The following is a 20,470-nucleotide window of genomic DNA, read 5'->3' as shown; positions in this document are numbered from 1 at the left end:
CATATATTCAAGTACAGTTTCTTAAAAGCATCTGCAGTAGGCCTCTGTCTGTATTATTGTTTTTCGTAGTGTCGTTGTTGATCATTATTTGTTTATCGTGTTCACAGTACACTTCTGTAAATAAAAAAATCACCACCACCCACATACATGTCTCAAGCAAAACGCCCTCCACGAACAACTACCAGGAGTAGCGTGTTCTTGTCTATAGTACTAAAATTGCTGTATATTGTGAAGCGAAGTAGCAAGTAACAGAAATTTCGCTGGCTATTTCTCCTTTGAAGAGTTGTTTCTTCTTTAATTACATTTTTAAAAATTGAAGAAGTTTGAAATCGAAGGCTCGAAAATCTTTGCATTCTTCAGTCGATCATCAAAAGATTGTGTTCCTTCGAAGCTGTTGGTGTTTTTGTTAGTCGCGAAGTATCTGGGCGCCTTTAAGTTGAGATATTTGTCTTCTTAAAGTTTGTTTTTTTTTCTTTTTTTAAAAAAACTTTTTTTTGCCCCATCGTTGACTCGACGCTGAACAGCGTGTATGCTATTGGAAAGTCACCGGTTTATTCTTTGAGTAATTTCTTGAAGTAAGCAAACTTTTCCTACTTATTTAGAAAATTGATTGAGAAGGTATATATTAAGTTTTCCTTCACTTTCACACATATCGACCATTTTCGAAAGTCCCAAGGGAATACGAATATCGGTCAATTAATTTCTGGTGCCAATTGATTTAATTTGGCAAATTCTTTCCCTTTTTTATTACCTGTTCTTTCTATACAGCAGAGTACTTTGTCCTTGTCGACTTACGTTTGCTGAACTCTTTCTTGTATACATTTGTTTTTATATTCCAGTTTATTCACAAGCCTAATATCAGTTTACACAAAATGGACGGCAAAAGAAAGATAGATCACTCCGAAAACGGTCATTACGAGGACCTACCTTATGACACCAAGCGCAAACCTGTGTTTCCACCATTCATTGCAGACTCTCTCTCAGAAGCCTCAGAAAGAGCGAATGAGTCAGGTGGCGACATCAATGCCCGTCTTCAAATTTTGTCAGAAATGTCAAAGCGCGTTCAGTCTACGACCCCTCTTCCCAATCTTGAAGTTTACAAACAAACTGGCAGCATTGCCCCGGGTCTAGCTGCTCCCGGTATACCGACAGCTGAAAGCTTCCTCCCTCAATCTTTTCCTGGAACAGTTCCTCCTGTTCCCTCTGTAAACCCTTATGCCCCTCCCTTTACCAATTCACAAAATCCCTATGGAGAAATGCCTAATTTCTTGGATGCTCAAAGTTTTAATATGCAACCACCATACCCAGGGATGGTTGGTACTATGCCTTCCTATGTAGACGAAGAAGAAGACGCTAGTGATTCCTTGCCTCTTTCTCTTTCTTCCCAATCTCTCGTTTCACAGGTTCCACCCCCTAGAACATCGGCTCATCGTCCCACAATGCGTGAACGGTACGCTGCCAGCAGTAATGTGTCCAACGGGCTTCAGTTTACTTTACCCATCTCTTCTCGCAAAACCTATGAACCTGAAGCCGATGATGACAGTAACGATGATATGTATTCGGACGATGAATCTAATGCCGATCGCTGGGCATCACGCATTGATACCGCAGCCTTAAAGGAAGAAGTTCTTAAATACATTAACCGCTGTCCCACACAAGATCTTGCAGATATGACGGGTTGTACGTTAGCCGAGTCTGAATTTATGGTCGCCAAAAGACCGTTTGCCGATCTTGAATCTGCTTTGATTGTCAAGCAGCCTCGGCCCGTCATTCCCAAGGGACGACGTGGTAGAAGGGAGAAAACCCCGTTGGGTCCTCGTCTCGTTGGTATTTGTATGGAAATTATGCGTGGTTACTTTGTGGTTGATGCTTTGATTCGTCAATGTGAACAGTTGGGTGGAAAAATTCAACGTGGAGTCGAAAACTGGGGCTTACCAAGTTCGGCAACAATTGAAGAAGGAGAAACTTCTCTTGTTAGCTTTGATCAAATGAAAAACATTGGTACTCCCTCGAATGCTCATTTCATAACAGAACCTCCTGCATCCTTTTCACAAGAGGTTAGTCTACAAGACTATCAAATTATCGGTATCAATTGGTTGTATTTGCTTTACGAACTCAAGTTGGCAGGTATATTGGCAGACGAAATGGGTCTTGGAAAAACATGTCAAACAATTGCCTTTTTTGCCCTGTTGATGGATAAGAATGTGAATGGTCCTCACTTGGTCATTGCACCTGCGTCTACCATGGAAAATTGGTTGCGTGAGTTTGCCAAGTTTTGTCCGAAACTGAAAATTGAATTGTATTACGGATCTCAAGTGGAGCGTGAGGAGATTCGGGAACGCATCAACTCCAACAAAGATTCATATAATGTTATGTTAACCACGTATCGTTTAGCCGCTACTAGTAAGGCAGATCGGTTATTTTTGCGGAATCAAAAATTCAATGTCTGTATTTATGATGAAGGGCATTATCTGAAGAACCGTGCTTCCGAACGGTATCGTCACCTAATGAGTATTCCAGCGGATTTCCGTGTTTTATTAACTGGTACTCCTCTTCAGAATAATTTGAAAGAGTTAATTTCCCTGTTGGCATTTATTCTTCCTCATGTGTTTGACTACGGTTTGAAGAGTTTGGATGTTATTTTCACGATGAAGAAGTCACCGGAGAGTGATTTTGAAAGAGCTTTGCTTTCGGAACAGCGAGTTTCTCGAGCCAAAATGATGATGGCTCCATTTGTATTGCGTCGTAAAAAGAGCCAAGTGCTGGACGCGTTGCCAAAGAAAACACGTATTATAGAGTTTTGTGAATTCTCGGAAGAAGAGAAGAAGAGATATGAAGAGTTTGCAAACAAGCAGAGCGTCAACAATCTGTTAGATGAGAATGTGATGAAAACGAATTTGGATACAAATGCGAATTTGGCCAAGAAAAAGAGCACAGCAGGATTTGTTTTGGTTCAACTGCGAAAACTTGCAGATCATCCAATGTTGTTTCGAATTCGGTACAACGATGAGGTACTTCGAAAAATGGCCAAGGAGATTATGAATGAACCACAATACAAAAAGGCGAATGAAAACTATATATTTGAAGACATGCAATACATGTCTGATATAGAATTACACAATTTGTGCGGAAAGTTTCCTACGATTCAACCATTCCAGCTGAAGAACGAGCCTTGGATGGATGCTACCAAAGTTAGGAAGTTAAAGACAATTTTGGAGAATGCTATTGCCAAGGGCGATCGGATTGTATTGTTTAGTCAATTTACACAAGTTCTTGACATTTTACAATTGGTGATGAAGAGCATGAATTTGAAATTTTTAAGATTTGACGGATCTACGCAAGTTGATTTTCGACAAGACTTGATTGATCAATTTTATGCGGATGAGAGTATCAATGTATTCTTGCTGTCTACAAAAGCAGGAGGATTTGGTATTAACTTGGCATGTGCAAATATGGTGATTTTGTATGATGTATCGTTTAATCCATTTGATGACTTGCAAGCAGAAGATCGGGCACATCGAGTTGGACAAAAGAAGGAGGTGACGGTGATTAAATTTGTTGTGAAGGATACGATTGAAGAACATATTCAACGATTGGCGAATGCCAAGATTGCTTTGGATGCCACGCTTTCAGAAAAGACAGGCGAAAAAGCAGAATCCGAAGAAACCGATTAAAAAGAAAAAGGAAAAGAAAGAAAAGGTCAATTTTATTTAAAAAAAAAAAAGGAAAAACAAAAAAAAAAAAGAACAAGAACAAGAACAATGCGAGAACGAGAACGAGAACAAGAAAAAATAGAAAAGAAAAAAGAAAAAAGAAAAAGAGAAGAGAAATGGTTGTAATTGCATTTACCTTATTTAATTCATCGGGTGCATTCTTATACTCTATACTTTATGAACCAGTGTTGTTGTTTTTGTTGTTTATTATTATTTTTGTTGAACTTTTTTTTTTCTTTTTCTTTTTCTTTTTATTTTATTTTTGTTTTGTTTTGTTTTTTGGTGGGGAAAAAAGAAACGATTCAGCTAAATTCAGGTGGGAGAGTTTTAATAAGTCTAGTAAATCGAAAAGATTAATATGATTATAATTATTTTTATTGAAACTGGTACGGATTATGATAGAAAGGGAATAGCTGTTGTAAGAGTAATCAGCGAGTTTGTGTAGAGAGTGTTGCAATGAAAGGAAGAGCAATAATAAGAGGATTAAAGCTGGGAGTGTAGTCTATCTAGTAGATGGATGGATATGGGATCAAGGTGGAATTGGAATGAAAAAAAAGGAAATGAATTGAATTAAAAAAAAAAAAAATAATAATAATAATAACAATAAATAAACATCAATGCGAATGAATCATAGAAATCAAATAGACTAGAAAAACAAAAAAGAAATTTGACCCCGCCAGGATTCGAACCTGGAATCTCCTGATCCGTAGTCAGGCGCCTTGACCATTGGGCCACGAGGCCTTGTTGACAAAAGCAGATAAAAAAATGTTTTATAGAAAATTACGAATAATAAGAAAAAAATAAAACTTTTCATTTGAACAAGTGTCGAGCAAGCAGGGGGGTTTTTTTTTCTAAGACTTTTCTCTTTTTCTCGTCTTTCCTTCGTCCTCTCTTTTCTCTTCTCTCTCTCTCCTCCCTCCCTCCTCCATCCTTCTAGAAAACACCTTTGCTTCTCCACCCACCCTCCTCGCTATCTCTTTCCCACAATCCCCGCCCGATGTTTACCACGCTTCGACTAAGCCACGCTAATGCTTCCAAGAACCCTTTGCGAGAATTAGTGCACCCACCAACCAAGCCAGTCATCGAATGATATCATGACCATGTCGTCACGTTCGGTCATGAGAAATTTGGACGGAAAAAAAGGGGAGAAATGAACCAATAAAACAACAAATTCGTCTAATAAGAAAATGGCGATGCAAATCCTCTTCGCCAAACTTTTTGTTACCTATTTCGCAGATAGTTTAAAGTAAAGACGACTTGGAACAAGCTGGGAATCCTCTTCGAAAGCGTATAGAAACGGGCCGAAATGAGAGAAAAAAATTGCTTTTACTAATAATAAGGAGAAAAAATGAATGATAGATGACAAAGCAGAGTGAAATTTACAAGCGTTTTGGCCAATAATTGGGTATTAGTCATCAAACTGGTAAGGAACTTGATACAATGAGAGTCGGTAGGTCAGCAAAAACTTTGTTCCCTCAAGGAATAGCTGATTCATTAGAATGAAATCATGCCTCCAAAAAAGGTATATATATAGAAGGAATTCCTTGTAAAATAGTATCGAAAATCAAAAAGTTTTGATTTAGTAGTCTTTTGTTTTAATCAAGTAAAAAGACCCAATTTCATTTTTATCATGTCTGGTCAAACTGTTGCTATTCTTTTCTACTCTACCTATGGCCATGTTGCCCAACTCGCTGAAGCCGAGAAGAGAGGTATTGAAGCTGCCGGTGGTAAGGCCGTCATCTACCAAATCCCCGAAATCTTGTCTGATGAAATCTTGGCCAAGATGCACGCTCCCAAGAAGCCCAACTACCCCGTCGCTACTACTGACATCTTGACCAAGTACGACGCTTTCCTCTTTGGTTACCCTACCCGTTACGGTACCCCTTGTGCTCAATTCCGTGCCTTCTGGGATGCCACTGGTGGTCTCTGGGCTAGAGGTGAATTGCACGGCAAGTACTTTGGTCAATTCTTCTCCACCGGTACTCAAGGTGGTGGTCAAGAAACCACTGGTTTGACTGCTTTGACCAGCTTCGTTCACCACGGTATGATCTATGTTCCTTTGGGTTACAAGAACACCTTTGCCATTGCTTCTGACCTTGGCTCTGTTCACGGTGGTTCTTCTTATGGTGCCGGTACCTTCGCTGGTGCCGACGGCAGCCGCTCTCCTTCTGAGCAAGAATTGACTGTCGCTACCACCCAAGGTGAGCAGTTCTACCGCACTGTTTTCCGTGTTTAAATGTAAAAAGGTTTGGCATGGTAACTGAGACTATAGATTAGTTGCATCATTAAACAACGTGTAATGAATTTGCATTTGATTTCTAAACTTGCTCGGTGTGTTTGTATGTATAGTGTTTGCATTGAATTGAATTGAAAAGCTATAAGGTATATAAATCAATTTTTCTGAGTGTTCTCTATTCATAAAGGAGAAGGACTCATAAAGTATCTTGTTTCCTATTAAATTATATCTTTCTATGCGTCATACCCAACTCTACTACTCTAAAAAGGAAAGCGCGACTGATGATGAGTCGAGTACATCTATGTGCTGCTGCAATCTTACTCGTACCGTATATAAGAATAGCTTACTGAATAATAAAATATGGCTGTACTCAACAACCGAGCGATCGATCGATCCTGATCTGATCTGTCTTGAAATCCTTTCATGCTCACACCTTCATCACTTCCTTGTGAAGACTGCCACATTATACCATCCTCTCTACACACATATATTTCTTCTTTCTTAATCACACTCCTCTTCACACAATTTCCTTCGCACCTCTATATATCTCTCTCTCCTTCTCCAGACGTCCAACTTCTAACCTGTTTGTTTGACGTAACTATGCCGCTGAAAACATTGTTGTATACTGTACGTTCGATGAGGCCCTATTTATGATATGAACCCATGATGCATGACATGCTTTTCTGCCACCCAGCTACCTAATGTAGACATGATGTGAATCCTACCTCATCCCAATGGGAAATCAGACGCTTCTCTAATCTTCTTTCTTCAGAATCCGCTTACGAATTCGTCATTTGCATTAGAAATGTGCCTTGTTATGATTTCATGTCGATTCTTTTCGTTCCTTTGATTTTCATGGATGATGCGTCCTCTGATTGCCATAAAAGGCTAATCTATTCCTACTTTCAGCAACTTTTGAGTTTCGCATTGACTTTATCACTCAAATCGTTTGTCGTCTAGCTTTATTTATTTTGATTTTGATTTTTGTCAATTGACGACTTTTGAGTGTTTCTCTTTTTGTCTATCTAAATTTATCTATCTAAAACAATAAAGAAACAACAAATCTCTTACTTGCATATTTTCCATCATGGTGAGTTTTATCGTCTTTGGTGCTTCGGGTCATTTAGCCCATCAAAAAACCTTTCCAGCTCTCTTCAATCTCTTCGCCAAAAACTACGTCGAGCGTCAGTCCTTTTACGTTATAGGCTATGCTAGAAGTAAACTATCCGAACCCGATTTTCGAAACTCTCTAAAGGATTACATCAAGCCAGAACAGGAACAAGCAAAAGTTTACGATGAATTCATCAACCGTGTTACCTACTTTACCGGACAATATGACCAGGAAGACTCTTTCAAGGAGTTTAGTAAATACCTAGGAAACTTGGAAAAGAACACCGATCAAGCCAAAGGCCTTCGTGTCTTTTATTTGGCCTTGCCTCCCTCTGCTTATGTTTCTGTTGGTAACTTCATCCACGACCATGTCTATCTTCCAAATGGAAAAACCAGAATGATCATCGAAAAACCATTCGGTAAGGACTACGATTCTTCAATTCAACTTAAAAAGGATTTGCACAAAAAATGGAACGAGGACGAAATCTACCGCATTGATCATTACTTAGCCAAAGATATGATCATCAATTTGCCCACTCTTCGCTTCGCCAACCCTCACAGCCTTGACGCCTTGCTCAACAATCAACACATCAAATCTGTAAACATTTCCATGTGGGAAAGCGGCGGTTGTGATGGTCGTGTTGGATACTACGACATCAATGGTGTTGTTCGAGATGTTCTACAAAACCACATGGCTCAAGTCTTCACCGTCGCTGCCATGGATGAACCCAAATCCGGAAGTCCTGATGATGTTCGCTACGAAAAGGTCAAAGTTTTGAAAGCAACATCACATGCGACTCTGAAAGACACTCTCTTGGGCCAATATGTAGCCGGTAACGGCAAGGGTGGTTATAAAGATTTGGAAGGAGTTCCAAAGGAAAGTAAAGCTACTACTTATGTCGCTACTACCCTTTTTGTAGACAACGAACGCTGGAAGGGCGTTCCTTTTGTTTTTGACTCTGGTAAAAGCTTGGAGCAAGGAAGAGTCGAAATCAGATACTACTTGAAAGGTAAAGAGTCTGGTATATTCTCAGATACTGATCAAGACCATTACATTTCTTTTTCTGTTCAGCCAAATCAGGAAGTCGTTTTGACTGCTTTCGCAAACAAGCCTATGAGCTCAGCTCGTACTTGTGTCAATGCTGCTTTGAACTTGAATTTCAAAGAACAATTTGCCGAAGAAATGAAACAGAAACGGGATGCATATGAGATTTTGTTTGAGGACGCTATCAAAGGTGATCCTACAAAGTTTGTCCGTGACGACGAGGTCGAGTATGCTTGGCGCATTTTTGACGAAATTTTAGATTCCCCTAACGAGCCCTTACCTTACGCTGCCGGTAGCACCGGTCCTAAAGAAGCTGAAGAGTACCTGAAATCGCACTTGAAGCTTATACAGTAAGCAGCTGCATGCTTCTGATCGCTAATGATTCTATTTTGGACGGTGAATTATCATGTAGTATTACCCATAAATTTTGATGTAATTACTATATGGTTTGCTATAATGAACCCAATTCTTTTTGGTCATTGATGATTGTCATTATATATGATTTATTTAAGTTATGAATGAAAAAATAAAATTTCAGGTCCCTTGTGTTCATATTCTTTATGGTTTCATCTGTACTACAATTGTTTTTCAATCGTAAGCTCTGCTCTACAAAGTTCTATCAGAGCAAGAGAAATTATTTACTAATTAACATGGATTTAATGATAGCTAATCTGTAAAATCGTAAAGCAAAAGTATTGGATTTCACATAATCAATGAAATATTCTTCAATTCAGAAAAATAAAAAAGGATATATATAATAAAAGAACTAAATATACATACGTTAAACTGGTGAAGATAAATCTTCATCCTTTGTACCAAAAACTGTAGGGCATTCAGCGAGCGTGTGACTCGAATTTTCACAGACTTCACACCAAACTGTGTTATGATCGGAATCTTCGGGAATCTTATTTAGGGAAGATGGGTTTTCAGTTTCAAAATCCTCATGAAGCGACATTTTCTCGATCGTAGATTCGAGCTCCGAGATTCGATTGAGCAGCTTTTCTCGCTCAGCTGTGGAGTCGTGAGTAGGCTTCATGTCAGATGGTGTAAAACCGCTTTCACTCAAACGAGCCTCTAGCTCACTAATGTAGTAACTTTTTTCATCGCAATCGGCTTGCAAGGACTCTACCTTGTTCCGTAATACTTCAATCTCAATTTCATAAAACTCTAGTGTCTGACGCCGCTGTGGATGGTTTTCTGGTAACTCTCGAGATGCTTTGCCCCTAGAATGGCTTTCATATGAAACGTTGGTCAAAGTTGGAGAACCATTTTCTACCATGCTGCGATGTTTACCATTAATGGACCCGTTCTCCACAGGCGTTCGTGACCTTAGCACCTTCCCAAGACGTTCTTCTAAGACTTCGATATGGCTTAACGCTTCATCCCGTTCTTGACACACGTTGAAAAATGCATCTCCCTGCTTATCCGTTGAATGAGCGTCTAACTGGAACTCCAGTTCCGATATTCGATGCTCGTAAGATTCTACGAGTCGGGTTGTAGAGTCTTCTAGATATTCGATTGTTGATTTGAAGTCATGACGTCTCTGAGAAGCCTCTTCTCTCATTTGCTGAATACGCTCCTCTTTCATGGTAATCCGCTCGCGCAGCTCGTCTAACTCATCTTGCTGATCAGTAAAATTCGTGACTAGTGCTTGAAGCTGATCAACACTCGAAAGAACTTCTTCTAATTGTTGTTGATGGTTTTGACGCTCAAAAAGCAGGTCTTCAATACGCTTTTGAAGAATTTTCTCTGTAGGGGTAAGGGCGGTTGATGAGATACTGTTTATGTTTATGTTATTATTAGGGGGAAAAGCGGTTAATCTTGGGATAGCAGATTGTGGATTGGGAGACATTGGAAGGGAGGTAGGAGCTGGAGATGCTATGTAATTTTCATTAACTTTAGGAGATGACGATGGCGATGCAGCAATAGAAGAAGCTATTTTGCATTTATCGATAGGTAAGAATATACCTGTTCTATCTCCGTTTCTTGTCTTGAAATACTCTTTTCCGTCAACGATTCCTCTATTTTTGCCCGATTCCGCGTATTCAGGAAATAACTCCAATCCTACAAAGTTACCTTTACGGCCTTCTACTTCACCGACATAACGAACGAATCCTCGTTCTCCAGTAATCGTTTCTGCAACGCTGCCCAAAGGAAACATTTCTAGAGTATAACTTTAGTCAAAAACAAAATATTACTCGTCAATAAACGAGAACTGATTAAAAAAAATGAAAAAGAAAAGATGGAATAAGAATCAAAAGGAATTAGAGGTATAAACCCATTCAAATATTACGCAAACACGTTAGGTTGAATGTGGATAGTAATAAATATTGAACCCCAAGAAAAAACAAAAGAAGGATCAAAGGATCTAAAAAGAACGTATATGTCAAAACAATGGCTTCACTCTAGGTGTTTTCGTAAAAAAAAAATTTATAAACCCAGATTCTGCATTCAGCAATTATAAAGACAATTCAAAATTTTTTAGGGAAATTTTCCTATTTTTATTTTAAGCAAGCCAAAAAGAAAGAACGATGGATGTACTGTTTTATGCAGTGAAAAAAGAACTGAAATAGGCGACTGCCTAAACGAATATCAGTCTAGTGAAGAAATGAATATCTTTTAGAAAATATTTACCAAAAAACAAGTACTTTAATTCCAGCTATTCATTAAGTGATTTACTTCGAAAGCAACCTGGAAGGTGAATGGTGCTTCAGCTAAAGAAACTAGCAATAGCTGTAGCTAAGTGACATAGTCACCTAGAAGAGTTGAGGACTATGTTGAAGATATCTATAATCCATGCAAATACAGGAAAAATACTATTATGTAAGTCTACAAACTCTTAGGAAGCTAATACTAACAATTGTTTGTAAAATTGGTTTATTCTGGTTTGTAGCGTAAATGGTATTCTAGCTATTCCAGTTTATATGAAATCAGAATCGACGCAAGCTCTAAAGAAATAGTATATCTACTACGTTTCATTGTTTGATCATATTTTTTAATATTGGGCTCTCTCTTTCCATCATTAGTATTGTTGCTACTTGCAGTAAGAGTTTGAAGAACGAGGAACGCTGGCTCGAAAACCAGCAAATTGTCAAATCTGATTCCGGTTTTTTTATTTAGGTTAGACAATTGTTGTTTACAGAATTATTTAGTTTTTAATCAGAGTATGTTTTACCTGAGTCTCATGAAACTAAACTTTTCAAATGGTTGATCATCAAAAACGTAAGAACAATGCATTTACGATGTTCATTTAATAATAAATCAACAATTTTTTTTTCTTTTTTTTTATTACAAATTACTAGAGAAAGATCGCCTTGAATTTTTTATTTTCTTTTTTGGAATAAATAAACAAAAATTTATTTCGGTTTGTTTACTTATATTTTTTTTTCAACTAAGTGACGATTTTTACACTGTAAATATTATTTAAATAAAAGAAGTTAATAATTTTGTATTTCTGGTTCATCTACTTGCAGTTTAGCATAATTGTAATTGCAAATGTTACCAACCCAAAACCAATATGCCTACGAAAACGAAGAAAAAGGCAGTTCGTGACGCGGAGAGGAAGAAAATAGGGTAAGTAGTCCATTTTATCAGAAGAGAATGATTAATAATAATTATGAAGGTTTAATAATGCTCCTACTTCTAAAGAAGCCGATTTGGAAGATGATACGCCAAAATCGTTTAAGAGACTCATGAAAATGAAAGAGTTTTCTGAAAATAAGCTGAAGAAACAAGCAGAACCAGAGAAGAAAAAGAATAAACCACAAAGTAATGAGCAATTGAAGCGAAGACCTGGCGAAAGTATGCGTGAATTCAGTCTGCGGGTGAATCAAAGTATTCCGGTGGCATTTAAATCAGGAAAGGCGACGATTGATGAATTTACGGATAAGAGGGATAAGAAGAAGATTCTAAAATTTCAAGAAAAACGCCAACGTGAGCGGAACGAGGCCGAAGAAAATTTGGAGGATAAGAATTGGGAAGAAGATGTTTCTGGGTATGCTATACTATGTTTTAAAATATGTAACTTGTTCTTTTACTTACCATTGTAGAAACTTCATTCATGTTGAATCGCGTAAAAAACGCAAAGGTTCTCCTGATCCTTGGGCTGGTATTCAAGAGAAACCTGCCTTTGGCGAAACTGTACAAGCTCCCCCCAAACTTCCCGAGCTGAAGTTGAGGAAGAAGATTACGGTAGAAAACGTTCCAAAATTTAATAGCAAAGGTCAGCCCGAGTCTTTAGCAAGGCGACAAGCACTCGGACAGGAACGTCAAGAACTAATTCAAAAGTATCGTGAGCTGATGCACGGGGGTAAAAAATGATTTTGAAATACGTTAGTTATTTACATATTATATTTGGGTTTAAGGTATAAATTTGTATTATTATTCCATTACATTCATTAAATTTGCTTCTATGGTTTAAAAGAAAAAGAAAACCTAAACTCTTTCATGAACTTTGAACTCAACAAATAACGTATCTATAGCCGAACCAAAATTTCCCCTAATAGTTTGTAAAATTTCCCAGTCTTCTCTTGATAGTACTTCAGTAAGAGAACCGGTCATTAGTAATTTGCCTACCAAATCACAGCATATTTGTTCTAGTAATTGCCTATTCACTGGATTTGTTGGCATGGTTATGGGAACCCAACTCGTTTTATTATCTACCAGCTTTACAGGAGAGGCATTAATCATTTTTCCATAGACAGTCAACCATCCCTGTAAAACAGAGAATAAAGAATGAACCATATCTTTGCTTTTCACTGCTTCTACACCAGGAATGAACTCTTCCGTTTCAGCCTCCCTAGTAGTCTTAAAGCTCGATACCATTATAATTACTTCCAACAAAACCCTCGTAGCTTGAAGCTTTAGTACGCCAGAGCTGTCTCCGTTAATTAGAAAGATTAAACAATTAAAAAATTTTTCCCCAGATGAACGAATAAGTTCGCCATCCAGTGATTCTTCACGAAGAAGTAGCCAGAAAAACAAACTTTGTTGAGACTGTAATGCGGGAAACTTAAGAGAATCTTCAAGCGCATTAGGAACTCTAGAAAGCATATCTGATAACTTCTCATAAATAATTCCAAATTCGGCATTATCCGTTATATTTTTTATTGATGTACATCCTTCCATACGCTTTAGGCATGCTTCAAATCGTAAATGGTCATCTTTAGTGACAATGCCTTGACGTAGATTGAAAGAAAGGAACAACTCAAGGAATTCTTGAATACTTTGATCACACATTTCTGCAATCCTGAAAGACGATCTCTCCTCTAAAACCGGAACGGACTGCATCTTTAAAAACACGACCGTGCAATCATGTATTATACTCGCATAATTACTTGTCAAAAAAAACTTTGATAAGTTTAATAAAAGGGTTTCAAAGGGTTTTGAAAGCTGCATATGTGCATACTGCTTGAAATCAAGTGTGAAAAGCAACTGAAGGGTATGATGGAGTAACATAGGAGAAGCAGCTTGTCTTTCAATAATGTTATTCAACAAGGGAAGGATTTTTAAATATACCATTTCCTTTTCATCATCCTTTTCAAGTTCATTTCGCTCCTCTAGTTGCTGCCTTCCAATCTTTTTAGGAACCGCAAACTCAGAATCTGACATGTAGAGAAGGGAAGAAGCTAGTAGTTGCAACAAAATACATTCTTGACTTTCAGAAAGTTTGCAGTATTGCAAGACACCATTAACAATTTCGTTAGACTTGGGGTCGTAATCGTCAAACAATATATAGCTAGCAATCTTTTCCCATGACTGGTAATCATTATCCAGTCTACATGCATTTAATAAAGTCTGAGTAATTGGCGTTGAATCTGAAACGTTCCTTTGAAAAACATAAAACAGTCTCAAATCACTAGGATCGGTTTTCAATGAATTCTGCAATTCTTCCACTGTTTTTGATATCTGAGCATACTTTACCCAAGTGATATCGAACGAATTAATTGTTTCTTTTGTAAATGACTCAGAAATAACTTCCTCGTCTCCCCAAGATCCCAATTGTTCATGTGTAGCTTCTTGCACATTAGAACATAAGAATTGAATTGCCTCACGCTGAATCCTTGGATTAACATCCAAAATAAGCTGCGATATTTTCATAACCTCTTCATCTTCTAAAAAGCCACACGCTCTGATAGTATTACATAAACGAATTGAAGCTATGCGAACAGTAGCTTCAGCGTCTATGCAGCTTATTTCAATGATTCTTTCTTTAAATCTTGACGTAAAATGTCTGAGGCCCCCCAAAAAAGACTCTGTTTCAAATATCTTGTGTAAAACTTTGACTACAGTTAGACGAGCAGTTGTGTTCGTATCTGACAACATCCAACCTAGGTATCTTAAATAGGATCCAGAGAAAAAGACACTTGGGACTACATTAATCCAATTTCCAAGTTCCTTCAGACAATCAATTCGGATCTTTGGTTCAACGTCTCTGTATCGATGCACGAAAACACTAACATATTAGAGATAATACACTTTAAGAAACTTACCTGTCAAAATAACTATTAAGATATTCTGATATTACATCTTGTTGCTTCGTGATTGTTTGAAGCGAATCACCCAATTCCTGAATACGGTTTTTATTAGGGCGAGCCCTTTTTTCCTCCTTTGCCAACTGCTTCGATGCTATGGCATGGTCAGATAAAAATTCCCGTGACTCTTCGCATAAAGCTGACATAATAATCAAACAAAAAACGGTAGCCGTATGTCGGATTGGCCTCATTGTCGACGAAGACATCGCTACAATCCAGGACATAATATTCTCAAATCTAGCACTGTCATTGTAGAGGTATTTTTTAGAAGAGAGTTGTGAAACGAAATAAGCTAAAAACTGAGAGAGCTTTTTCCGGAAATTACGAAATTTAGCATTTTTTGAGTTTAAAGGGTACTCACGAGTCGTTGTCTTTGATAATTATATTAGAAAGATTCTTCATATTCAGCATCACATACCTTTTCAACGGAGAGTTGAATCTGAGAAAGTGTTGCGGAGACAGATTCTTGATCTTGGACATCAAACTCATTTACCGTTCGATTACAAGCACAGCACTAAATGTTAGTATTTAAAAGTAAGCGATAAATATACCTTTAAAATGAAGTTAACCAATTCAACCAAAGAACCTTGCTGGTCTTTCTCGTACTGAGTAAGCCATTCAACGACTATGTCCTTTACGCTTGCAGCCTCATTTAATAGGTCATCTAAATACTTTATTAGAGAAAGATAATAAAAAAACAACATACCGTAAATTTTATTAGGGATCTCCTCTTCGTGGTCTTCCTCAACCAATGTACTTGCTTTCGATCTTTTAACTTGTCTGCTTCTTCCGGAAACGGGTCGCTTTCTTTTCGAAATTATAGTTTTTTCATAATCATCATCACTATTTTCTTCCTCAGAAGACGAATCTGAACTGTTCCTCAAAGGATCCATTGCCTGAGACAATCTTATAGGTGATGAAGCCCCATCTCCATTATCATCACTAGATGGAGTAACCGAACGAGACATATTTCAGTATTTTTCTATATTTTTCTTAAATTTTTACAGGATCCAAGTCTATAATGGCTTGCACGCATGAAAACGTTAGCCTAAGTTTCGTAGAGGTAATGAGAAAAACAACGCGTCGCGTCCTAAGAGAGAAAACCTATTCGCGCATTCCTCCCTAAAAAGGAGATACAATAAAGAGGTAAAAAAATTTATATTTTATATGAATAAAACTTTTTTACTAATTGAAATAGAATTACATTAATAGGCATACACAGGAAGGATCTGATCACGCGTTTTCACAACTGAAACGCTCGCATGGAGTTTACTTTTGTTGCTAAAGGGAAATACCTGCTCTTGTAGCAATTTCTTTTCATATAGTCTTAGAAACAAATTTAGAATTTGATTTTATGTTTGTTTGTTTACATGAATGTTCGTTACTCTACCCATTGTGTACGAGTAACAATGAAGTGTCTCAATAACCGAGTGCGCGTCGCGGATCACGCGACGCGTCTCTTTAATATACTTACACCTACCAACCCAACTTAAATTAAACCGCAACCCACGACCAGACTCTCTTGAGATTGCTTGGATAAACAAATCAACATGGTTTTAGATTTACCTTGTATACCTGAAGATGTCGGTGGATTAAGAGACATTACTCTGGCCATTAATAATTCTCTTCCTCCTACTCCTGATTCCTCACCTGCTGGTACATCAAAGAAACATAAGTTATACGATTTTCTGGACTTTAACGGAAAATCGACGAAGCCGAAGAAACGTGTATTATTTGATACTTCGAAAAAATTACACAAGCCTCCCGTATCACATAAAAAGCCTAGCCAGCTTTGTAAAGAGTTATTAGCTAGACAGCTTGGAGGAACACGTTCTCGCATAAATTATATTCCGTCAAATGGTAAGTGCACCTCCGCCAATGACAACTAACAGTAAATTGTAGGCCATGTTGGAAATAGACTAAACTTGGAAACATTTTATTCTCGACCTTCAGAGTGCTTAATGATGCTCAATCAGCTTCCGTTTTGTCTTGGATACGCACATAATGAATCATTACTCGCCGTTTGTACCGAGACTGGTGCTTTAGAGTTATTTGATTCTAAATACTTTGCTCGACAAAATGAAGACAATCAACCATCAGGTATGCCAAAATAATGTTCCCCGTAGACTAAGAGCTAACTGTGAGATTAGCACGTCGGCTTCATGGATGGCTTGCTCATAACAATGCTATTTTTAACGTTAATTTTTCAAGTGATGATTCTTTGCTAGCCACATCCTCTGGCGATCAGACAGCCAAAGTGTTCGACCTTGCGACACAACAATGCATTACGAGACTCGGTCGTAGAGGGTTTGAAGGCTATCATTCTCATTCAGTAAAACAAGTCAATTTTTGTGACAATTCCCCTTACAATATAGTTACCTGCTCTAGGGATGGGTCACTCATTTTTTGGGATATGAGAACTCACGGTATAACTGTTGATGGAGAACATTATCAGAAACCCGTCCTTAAAATAAAAAAAGCACATGAAAGACAAAATAGAGACTGTTCGGTCACTTCTGCTATTTGGTTGCCTGATTCTACTTCTCAAGTAGTATCTTCATGTTCTGCAAACTCTACACTTAAACTGTGGGATCTTCGGAATATCCATACAGTTCGTCCACTTCCTCTTTCTTCTACTCCTGAAAGTAAAACGTCGAGACGTGATTATGGTATCACTAGTGTTTGCGCCTCGCCTAGGGGAGATCGTGTATATGCCGCTTCAAGAGATAATACAGTATATGAATACTCTTCTCAAAATTTAGAGTCCGGACCCTACAAAACGTATAATGACCCGAGATTGCGCATATCATCTTTTTATGTAAAAATTGCTTGCAGTCCTGACGGTTCGACTTTGGCTTGCGGAGGAGGTGTACAAGGCGAAAATAGCGGTGCCATACTTTTTGATACCACTAGGAACAATTCCTCCTCATCTGCCATGCTGGTAGGTGGACATTCAAAAGATGTAACCGCCGTAGACTGGTCAAATGATAAACAGCTGGCTAGCATCTCAGATGACGGAAGTGTGCGTGTTTGGAATTCTTCACTACATGGTACGGCTGCAAGTCTAAGAGAAAAGAATTTTTCAGAAATTTTCTATTGGGGACACAGCGAACGCTAAAAGTTATGTACAAGGATTTGCTTGAAAAGAACCACTATTAATTCCCTTTCCTTTTTTTCCGTTAATTATCTGAACTGAAGTGAGTACTATTTCAGCATCCATTGTTTATGACTGAGTATATAGAGGTAATGCCTGTGGGATATTTGATGTTTTTATGTTATTTGGATATAAATTATAAAATTAATGATCAAAGTAAAATACTGTGAGTGTAAAAGTAAGATGTCTGGCGCTCTCCATTATAAATTAGAATTAAGAGGAATAAAGTATATGAATACAACATGGATTAATATATATATCTATGCCGTTCTTTTGAACAAATTGATGTATATAGCCTTTATTTCCTCATGTTCGATAAAATACGCCTAAGCAAAACCTACGTAGTTAATGTTCTGTACCTCCCACAAGTGGACTACTTCGCGAAAATAAAAAGTGTTGGATGGACATGTATAATGGAGTAACTATTGAATTTTAATAAAATGGTAAACTTCACTGATTACATTTGCTATGAATACCTTAAGAAAACGAACTGGAATGTTCATAACTTATATTGCAATCTCACGCAGACAGCCGACAGTAAGTAATATGAGTTTTTGTGCAGTCCGAATAACATAACAATAGACATTTTGAGATTTGATATTCCTTCCGGAATTAACTGCCAGCTTTCCTCTTTGACGACTCCTAATTTTGTGTCAAAATGTGAGATTTCAGCAATGCCGATCCTAAATGGATCTCTTTCGTACATTTATAGCAATGTAGATTTAGATAATGTTAAAGTGGATCCCCTCACAGAACTCCAAAAGTTTTATGAAGGATACAGGCACGTTGATGTTCCATTTATACATTATCAAGGAGAGTTAGAAGACTTCAATCTTCCTAAGAAGTCTACCCTTCTTTATGGATGCATTTTTCTTCCTTCTAAAAAATTGGACGCCATATTTGCGAGGCGACTCTCTCCATGGAGTCTATTTTCTGTCTTGGCTACCAACGAGGTTGAAGATCCAGATGGAGGAACCGTAAGTTTGATAGGAATTATGTCGACAGCTAATCTTTGAATTAGATGTGCTTTCAATGGCAGCATGATACGGGCAAGAGAAGTTTGGAACTAATGTATGAGACGACGGAAGCAATGATAGGGCTCAGAGCCTTATGGAATTTAAATTTGACAGAAAATGGGATGAAAAAAAGAATTGATTCATGTAAAAACACTTCCAATATGTGCTGGAGTTTGGGCTTTGAAACTTATTATGGCGTGTTGACTAAATGCGCTGGTGCAAGTTTAGGCATGCGACTACATAGCGGACCTTCCCATCTTTATTCACCTTTCATATTAACTTGTACGTTGAATCCGATTGTTGGACATATTACTTCCACCTTTTCGACGGCAGAGCCTCACGTGAAAGCTTTTAGTGTGCAGTACGACTTTAATCTTTATTCTTATGAAAGTAAGCTTCAGATTGGAGCTGAGCTTTGGCGTGGCAAGTTCTTTTCCAAGACACAAGATGAAAATAATCGCTCAAGAATCCAGTCATGTACGTCTGTCTTGAAATCTGTGCTTTCCACAACGGGAGAAATTTCGTTGCTTTGGCAAGCAAGAATCCGGAATTTTTTGTTGACGTTGGGTACGACGGCACACATTACAAAAATCGATCCTTTATATTTTGGAATCCACCTTGAATATGCTAATTAGTCAAATGAAACAACATTCAAAACCGTTAAGAATATTCAAGCTTCGTTATATTAATGTAATAATCATCTCTCTCCTTACAGATGCATCAGGCTTGTTTTGGCTATTGAAGTCATATTTTATGGTTTACATTATGAAAATAATACTAGCTTACCTTATTAATAAAATAGTTACTTCGAAGTGTCAAAACAAAAAGATCCACAAAGTGATTTTATTCTTATTTTAATTTGAATTTACGGACGCAATGATCATTCAAACTTATATATACGAAAGAAGTAAACATTCACGAACTCCTAAAATGGCTTTCTCTACTACCGTTCAATTACTGGGGAAGGGCATTGCTAGTAGCTCCAGGGGCGATCACCTAGTATATGTGTTAGTCATTATAACTGTAAATCATGGATGTTATCAATTACCTCGTTAGCACCACGTTGGTCCTTCAATTGTTTCTCGTATTCAGAAAGCTGAGCTTCGTCCTCTACGGACATCATAAAAGGAACACCTAAAAGAAGAGCAGAAGTGGAAAGGACCCATAAAGACTTTCCTCCAAAGCTAGAAAGACGAGAAACGCCGGAAACAGCACACTTAGCACCATCGGCGATCTTGACGCGCCAAGTAACGGGAATAACTTCCTTCAAAGCAGTGATACGGTCAAAAATGGTTTCATCTTCAAGTCCCTCAAAGTCAGATTCATCAGAGTCAGACTCTTCGACGTCTTCTTCAGCATAAATGTACTTCTCCTTTTCAGTAACATTTTGACCTTGGGTCTGTAATTCAGTCTCGTCAACGACTTCTTCGAGTTTAACCATCCTGTTTTATATCCTCAAAATCTTTTATGATGGTTGCAAGTGCAAAAACTTTCAAGTCTCAAGGCCCAAAAAGTTGGTGTTTTGGTCTTACTGCACAGAGCCTTCTGTTCCGTTTGACTTGGTGGTTATAATGCAATGGATACTCTATTACGGTAGTTCATTTAAAGAACTACAAAGCGGTCTGCAATCTATAGATTAAAATATACAAAAGCATATATGCAA

At 37.8% G+C, this 20,470-nt stretch overlaps 9 protein-coding genes and 1 non-coding gene across 10 annotated transcripts; 6 read left to right on the top strand and 4 right to left on the bottom strand.

Annotated features, from left to right (window-relative positions):
* The first annotated feature begins 41 nt into the window (after positions 1-41).
* Positions 42-4,081, top strand: SOCG_04655 (fun thirty like protein Fft3). Its single transcript, XM_013165247.1, has one exon. It carries the CDS (start codon positions 873-875, stop codon positions 3,672-3,674), a length of 2,802 nt encoding a protein of 933 aa, XP_013020701.1. The 5' UTR covers positions 42-872; the 3' UTR covers positions 3,675-4,081.
* A 300-nt stretch (positions 4,082-4,381) lies between these two features.
* SOCG_16341 lies at positions 4,382-4,454 on the bottom strand. The gene has a single exon. It is a non-coding gene; the product is annotated as a tRNA-Arg (tRNA).
* A 718-nt stretch (positions 4,455-5,172) lies between these two features.
* SOCG_04656 (ubiquitinated histone-like protein Uhp1) lies at positions 5,173-5,997 on the top strand. Its single transcript, XM_013165248.1, has one exon. The coding sequence runs from the start codon at positions 5,344-5,346 to the stop codon at positions 5,947-5,949; it is 606 nt and encodes a 201-aa protein (XP_013020702.1). The 5' UTR covers positions 5,173-5,343; the 3' UTR covers positions 5,950-5,997.
* A 1,039-nt stretch (positions 5,998-7,036) lies between these two features.
* Positions 7,037-8,458, top strand: SOCG_04657 (glucose-6-phosphate 1-dehydrogenase; the record flags this gene model as incomplete). The annotated part of the gene is made up of 1 exon (XM_013165249.1): positions 7,037-8,458. The coding sequence occupies one exon, from the start codon at positions 7,037-7,039 to the stop codon at positions 8,456-8,458; it is 1,422 nt and encodes a 473-aa protein (XP_013020703.1).
* Positions 8,459-8,757: 299 nt separating this feature from the next.
* On the bottom strand, positions 8,758-10,859 carry SOCG_04658 (CLIP170 family protein Tip1). The gene has a single exon (XM_013165250.1). The coding sequence runs from the start codon at positions 10,263-10,265 to the stop codon at positions 8,886-8,888; it is 1,380 nt and encodes a 459-aa protein (XP_013020704.1). The 5' UTR covers positions 10,266-10,859; the 3' UTR covers positions 8,758-8,885.
* A 685-nt stretch (positions 10,860-11,544) lies between these two features.
* Positions 11,545-12,492, top strand: SOCG_04659 (uncharacterized protein). Its single transcript, XM_013165251.1, has 3 exons — positions 11,545-11,677; positions 11,727-12,098; positions 12,154-12,492. The coding sequence occupies exons 1-3, from the start codon at positions 11,622-11,624 to the stop codon at positions 12,422-12,424; spliced, it is 699 nt and encodes a 232-aa protein (XP_013020705.1). The 5' UTR covers positions 11,545-11,621; the 3' UTR covers positions 12,425-12,492.
* On the bottom strand, positions 12,420-15,678 carry SOCG_04660 (mitotic cohesin complex). Its single transcript, XM_013165252.1, has 5 exons — positions 15,344-15,678; positions 15,189-15,301; positions 15,056-15,151; positions 14,596-15,008; positions 12,420-14,558 (listed from the first exon to the last, which is right to left on the bottom strand). Exons 1-5 carry the CDS (start codon positions 15,603-15,605, stop codon positions 12,539-12,541), a joined length of 2,904 nt encoding a protein of 967 aa, XP_013020706.1. The 5' UTR covers positions 15,606-15,678; the 3' UTR covers positions 12,420-12,538.
* Positions 15,679-16,092: 414 nt separating this feature from the next.
* Positions 16,093-17,958, top strand: SOCG_04661 (WD repeat protein Cdt2). Its single transcript, XM_013165253.1, has 3 exons — positions 16,093-16,497; positions 16,540-16,737; positions 16,788-17,958. Exons 1-3 carry the CDS (start codon positions 16,188-16,190, stop codon positions 17,753-17,755), a joined length of 1,476 nt encoding a protein of 491 aa, XP_013020707.1. The 5' UTR covers positions 16,093-16,187; the 3' UTR covers positions 17,756-17,958.
* Positions 17,937-19,589, top strand: SOCG_04662 (Mdm10/Mdm12/Mmm1 complex subunit Mdm10). The gene is made up of 3 exons (XM_013165254.1): positions 17,937-18,328; positions 18,374-18,768; positions 18,813-19,589. The coding sequence occupies exons 1-3, from the start codon at positions 18,232-18,234 to the stop codon at positions 19,440-19,442; spliced, it is 1,122 nt and encodes a 373-aa protein (XP_013020708.1). The 5' UTR covers positions 17,937-18,231; the 3' UTR covers positions 19,443-19,589.
* On the bottom strand, positions 19,577-20,449 carry SOCG_04663 (TOM complex subunit Tom22). Its single transcript, XM_013165255.1, has 2 exons — positions 19,856-20,449; positions 19,577-19,803 (listed from the first exon to the last, which is right to left on the bottom strand). The coding sequence occupies exons 1-2, from the start codon at positions 20,246-20,248 to the stop codon at positions 19,762-19,764; spliced, it is 435 nt and encodes a 144-aa protein (XP_013020709.1). The 5' UTR covers positions 20,249-20,449; the 3' UTR covers positions 19,577-19,761.
* Positions 20,450-20,470: the final 21 nt, after the last annotated feature.

Source organism: Schizosaccharomyces octosporus, assembly GCF_000150505.1.
Source record: "Schizosaccharomyces octosporus yFS286 unplaced genomic scaffold supercont6.3, whole genome shotgun sequence".
In the NCBI taxonomy this organism is placed as follows: Eukaryota; Fungi; Ascomycota; class Schizosaccharomycetes; order Schizosaccharomycetales; family Schizosaccharomycetaceae; genus Schizosaccharomyces; species Schizosaccharomyces octosporus.
The sequence above is the reverse complement of the archived record's forward strand: the minus strand, read 5'-3'. Positions and strand labels throughout refer to the sequence as shown.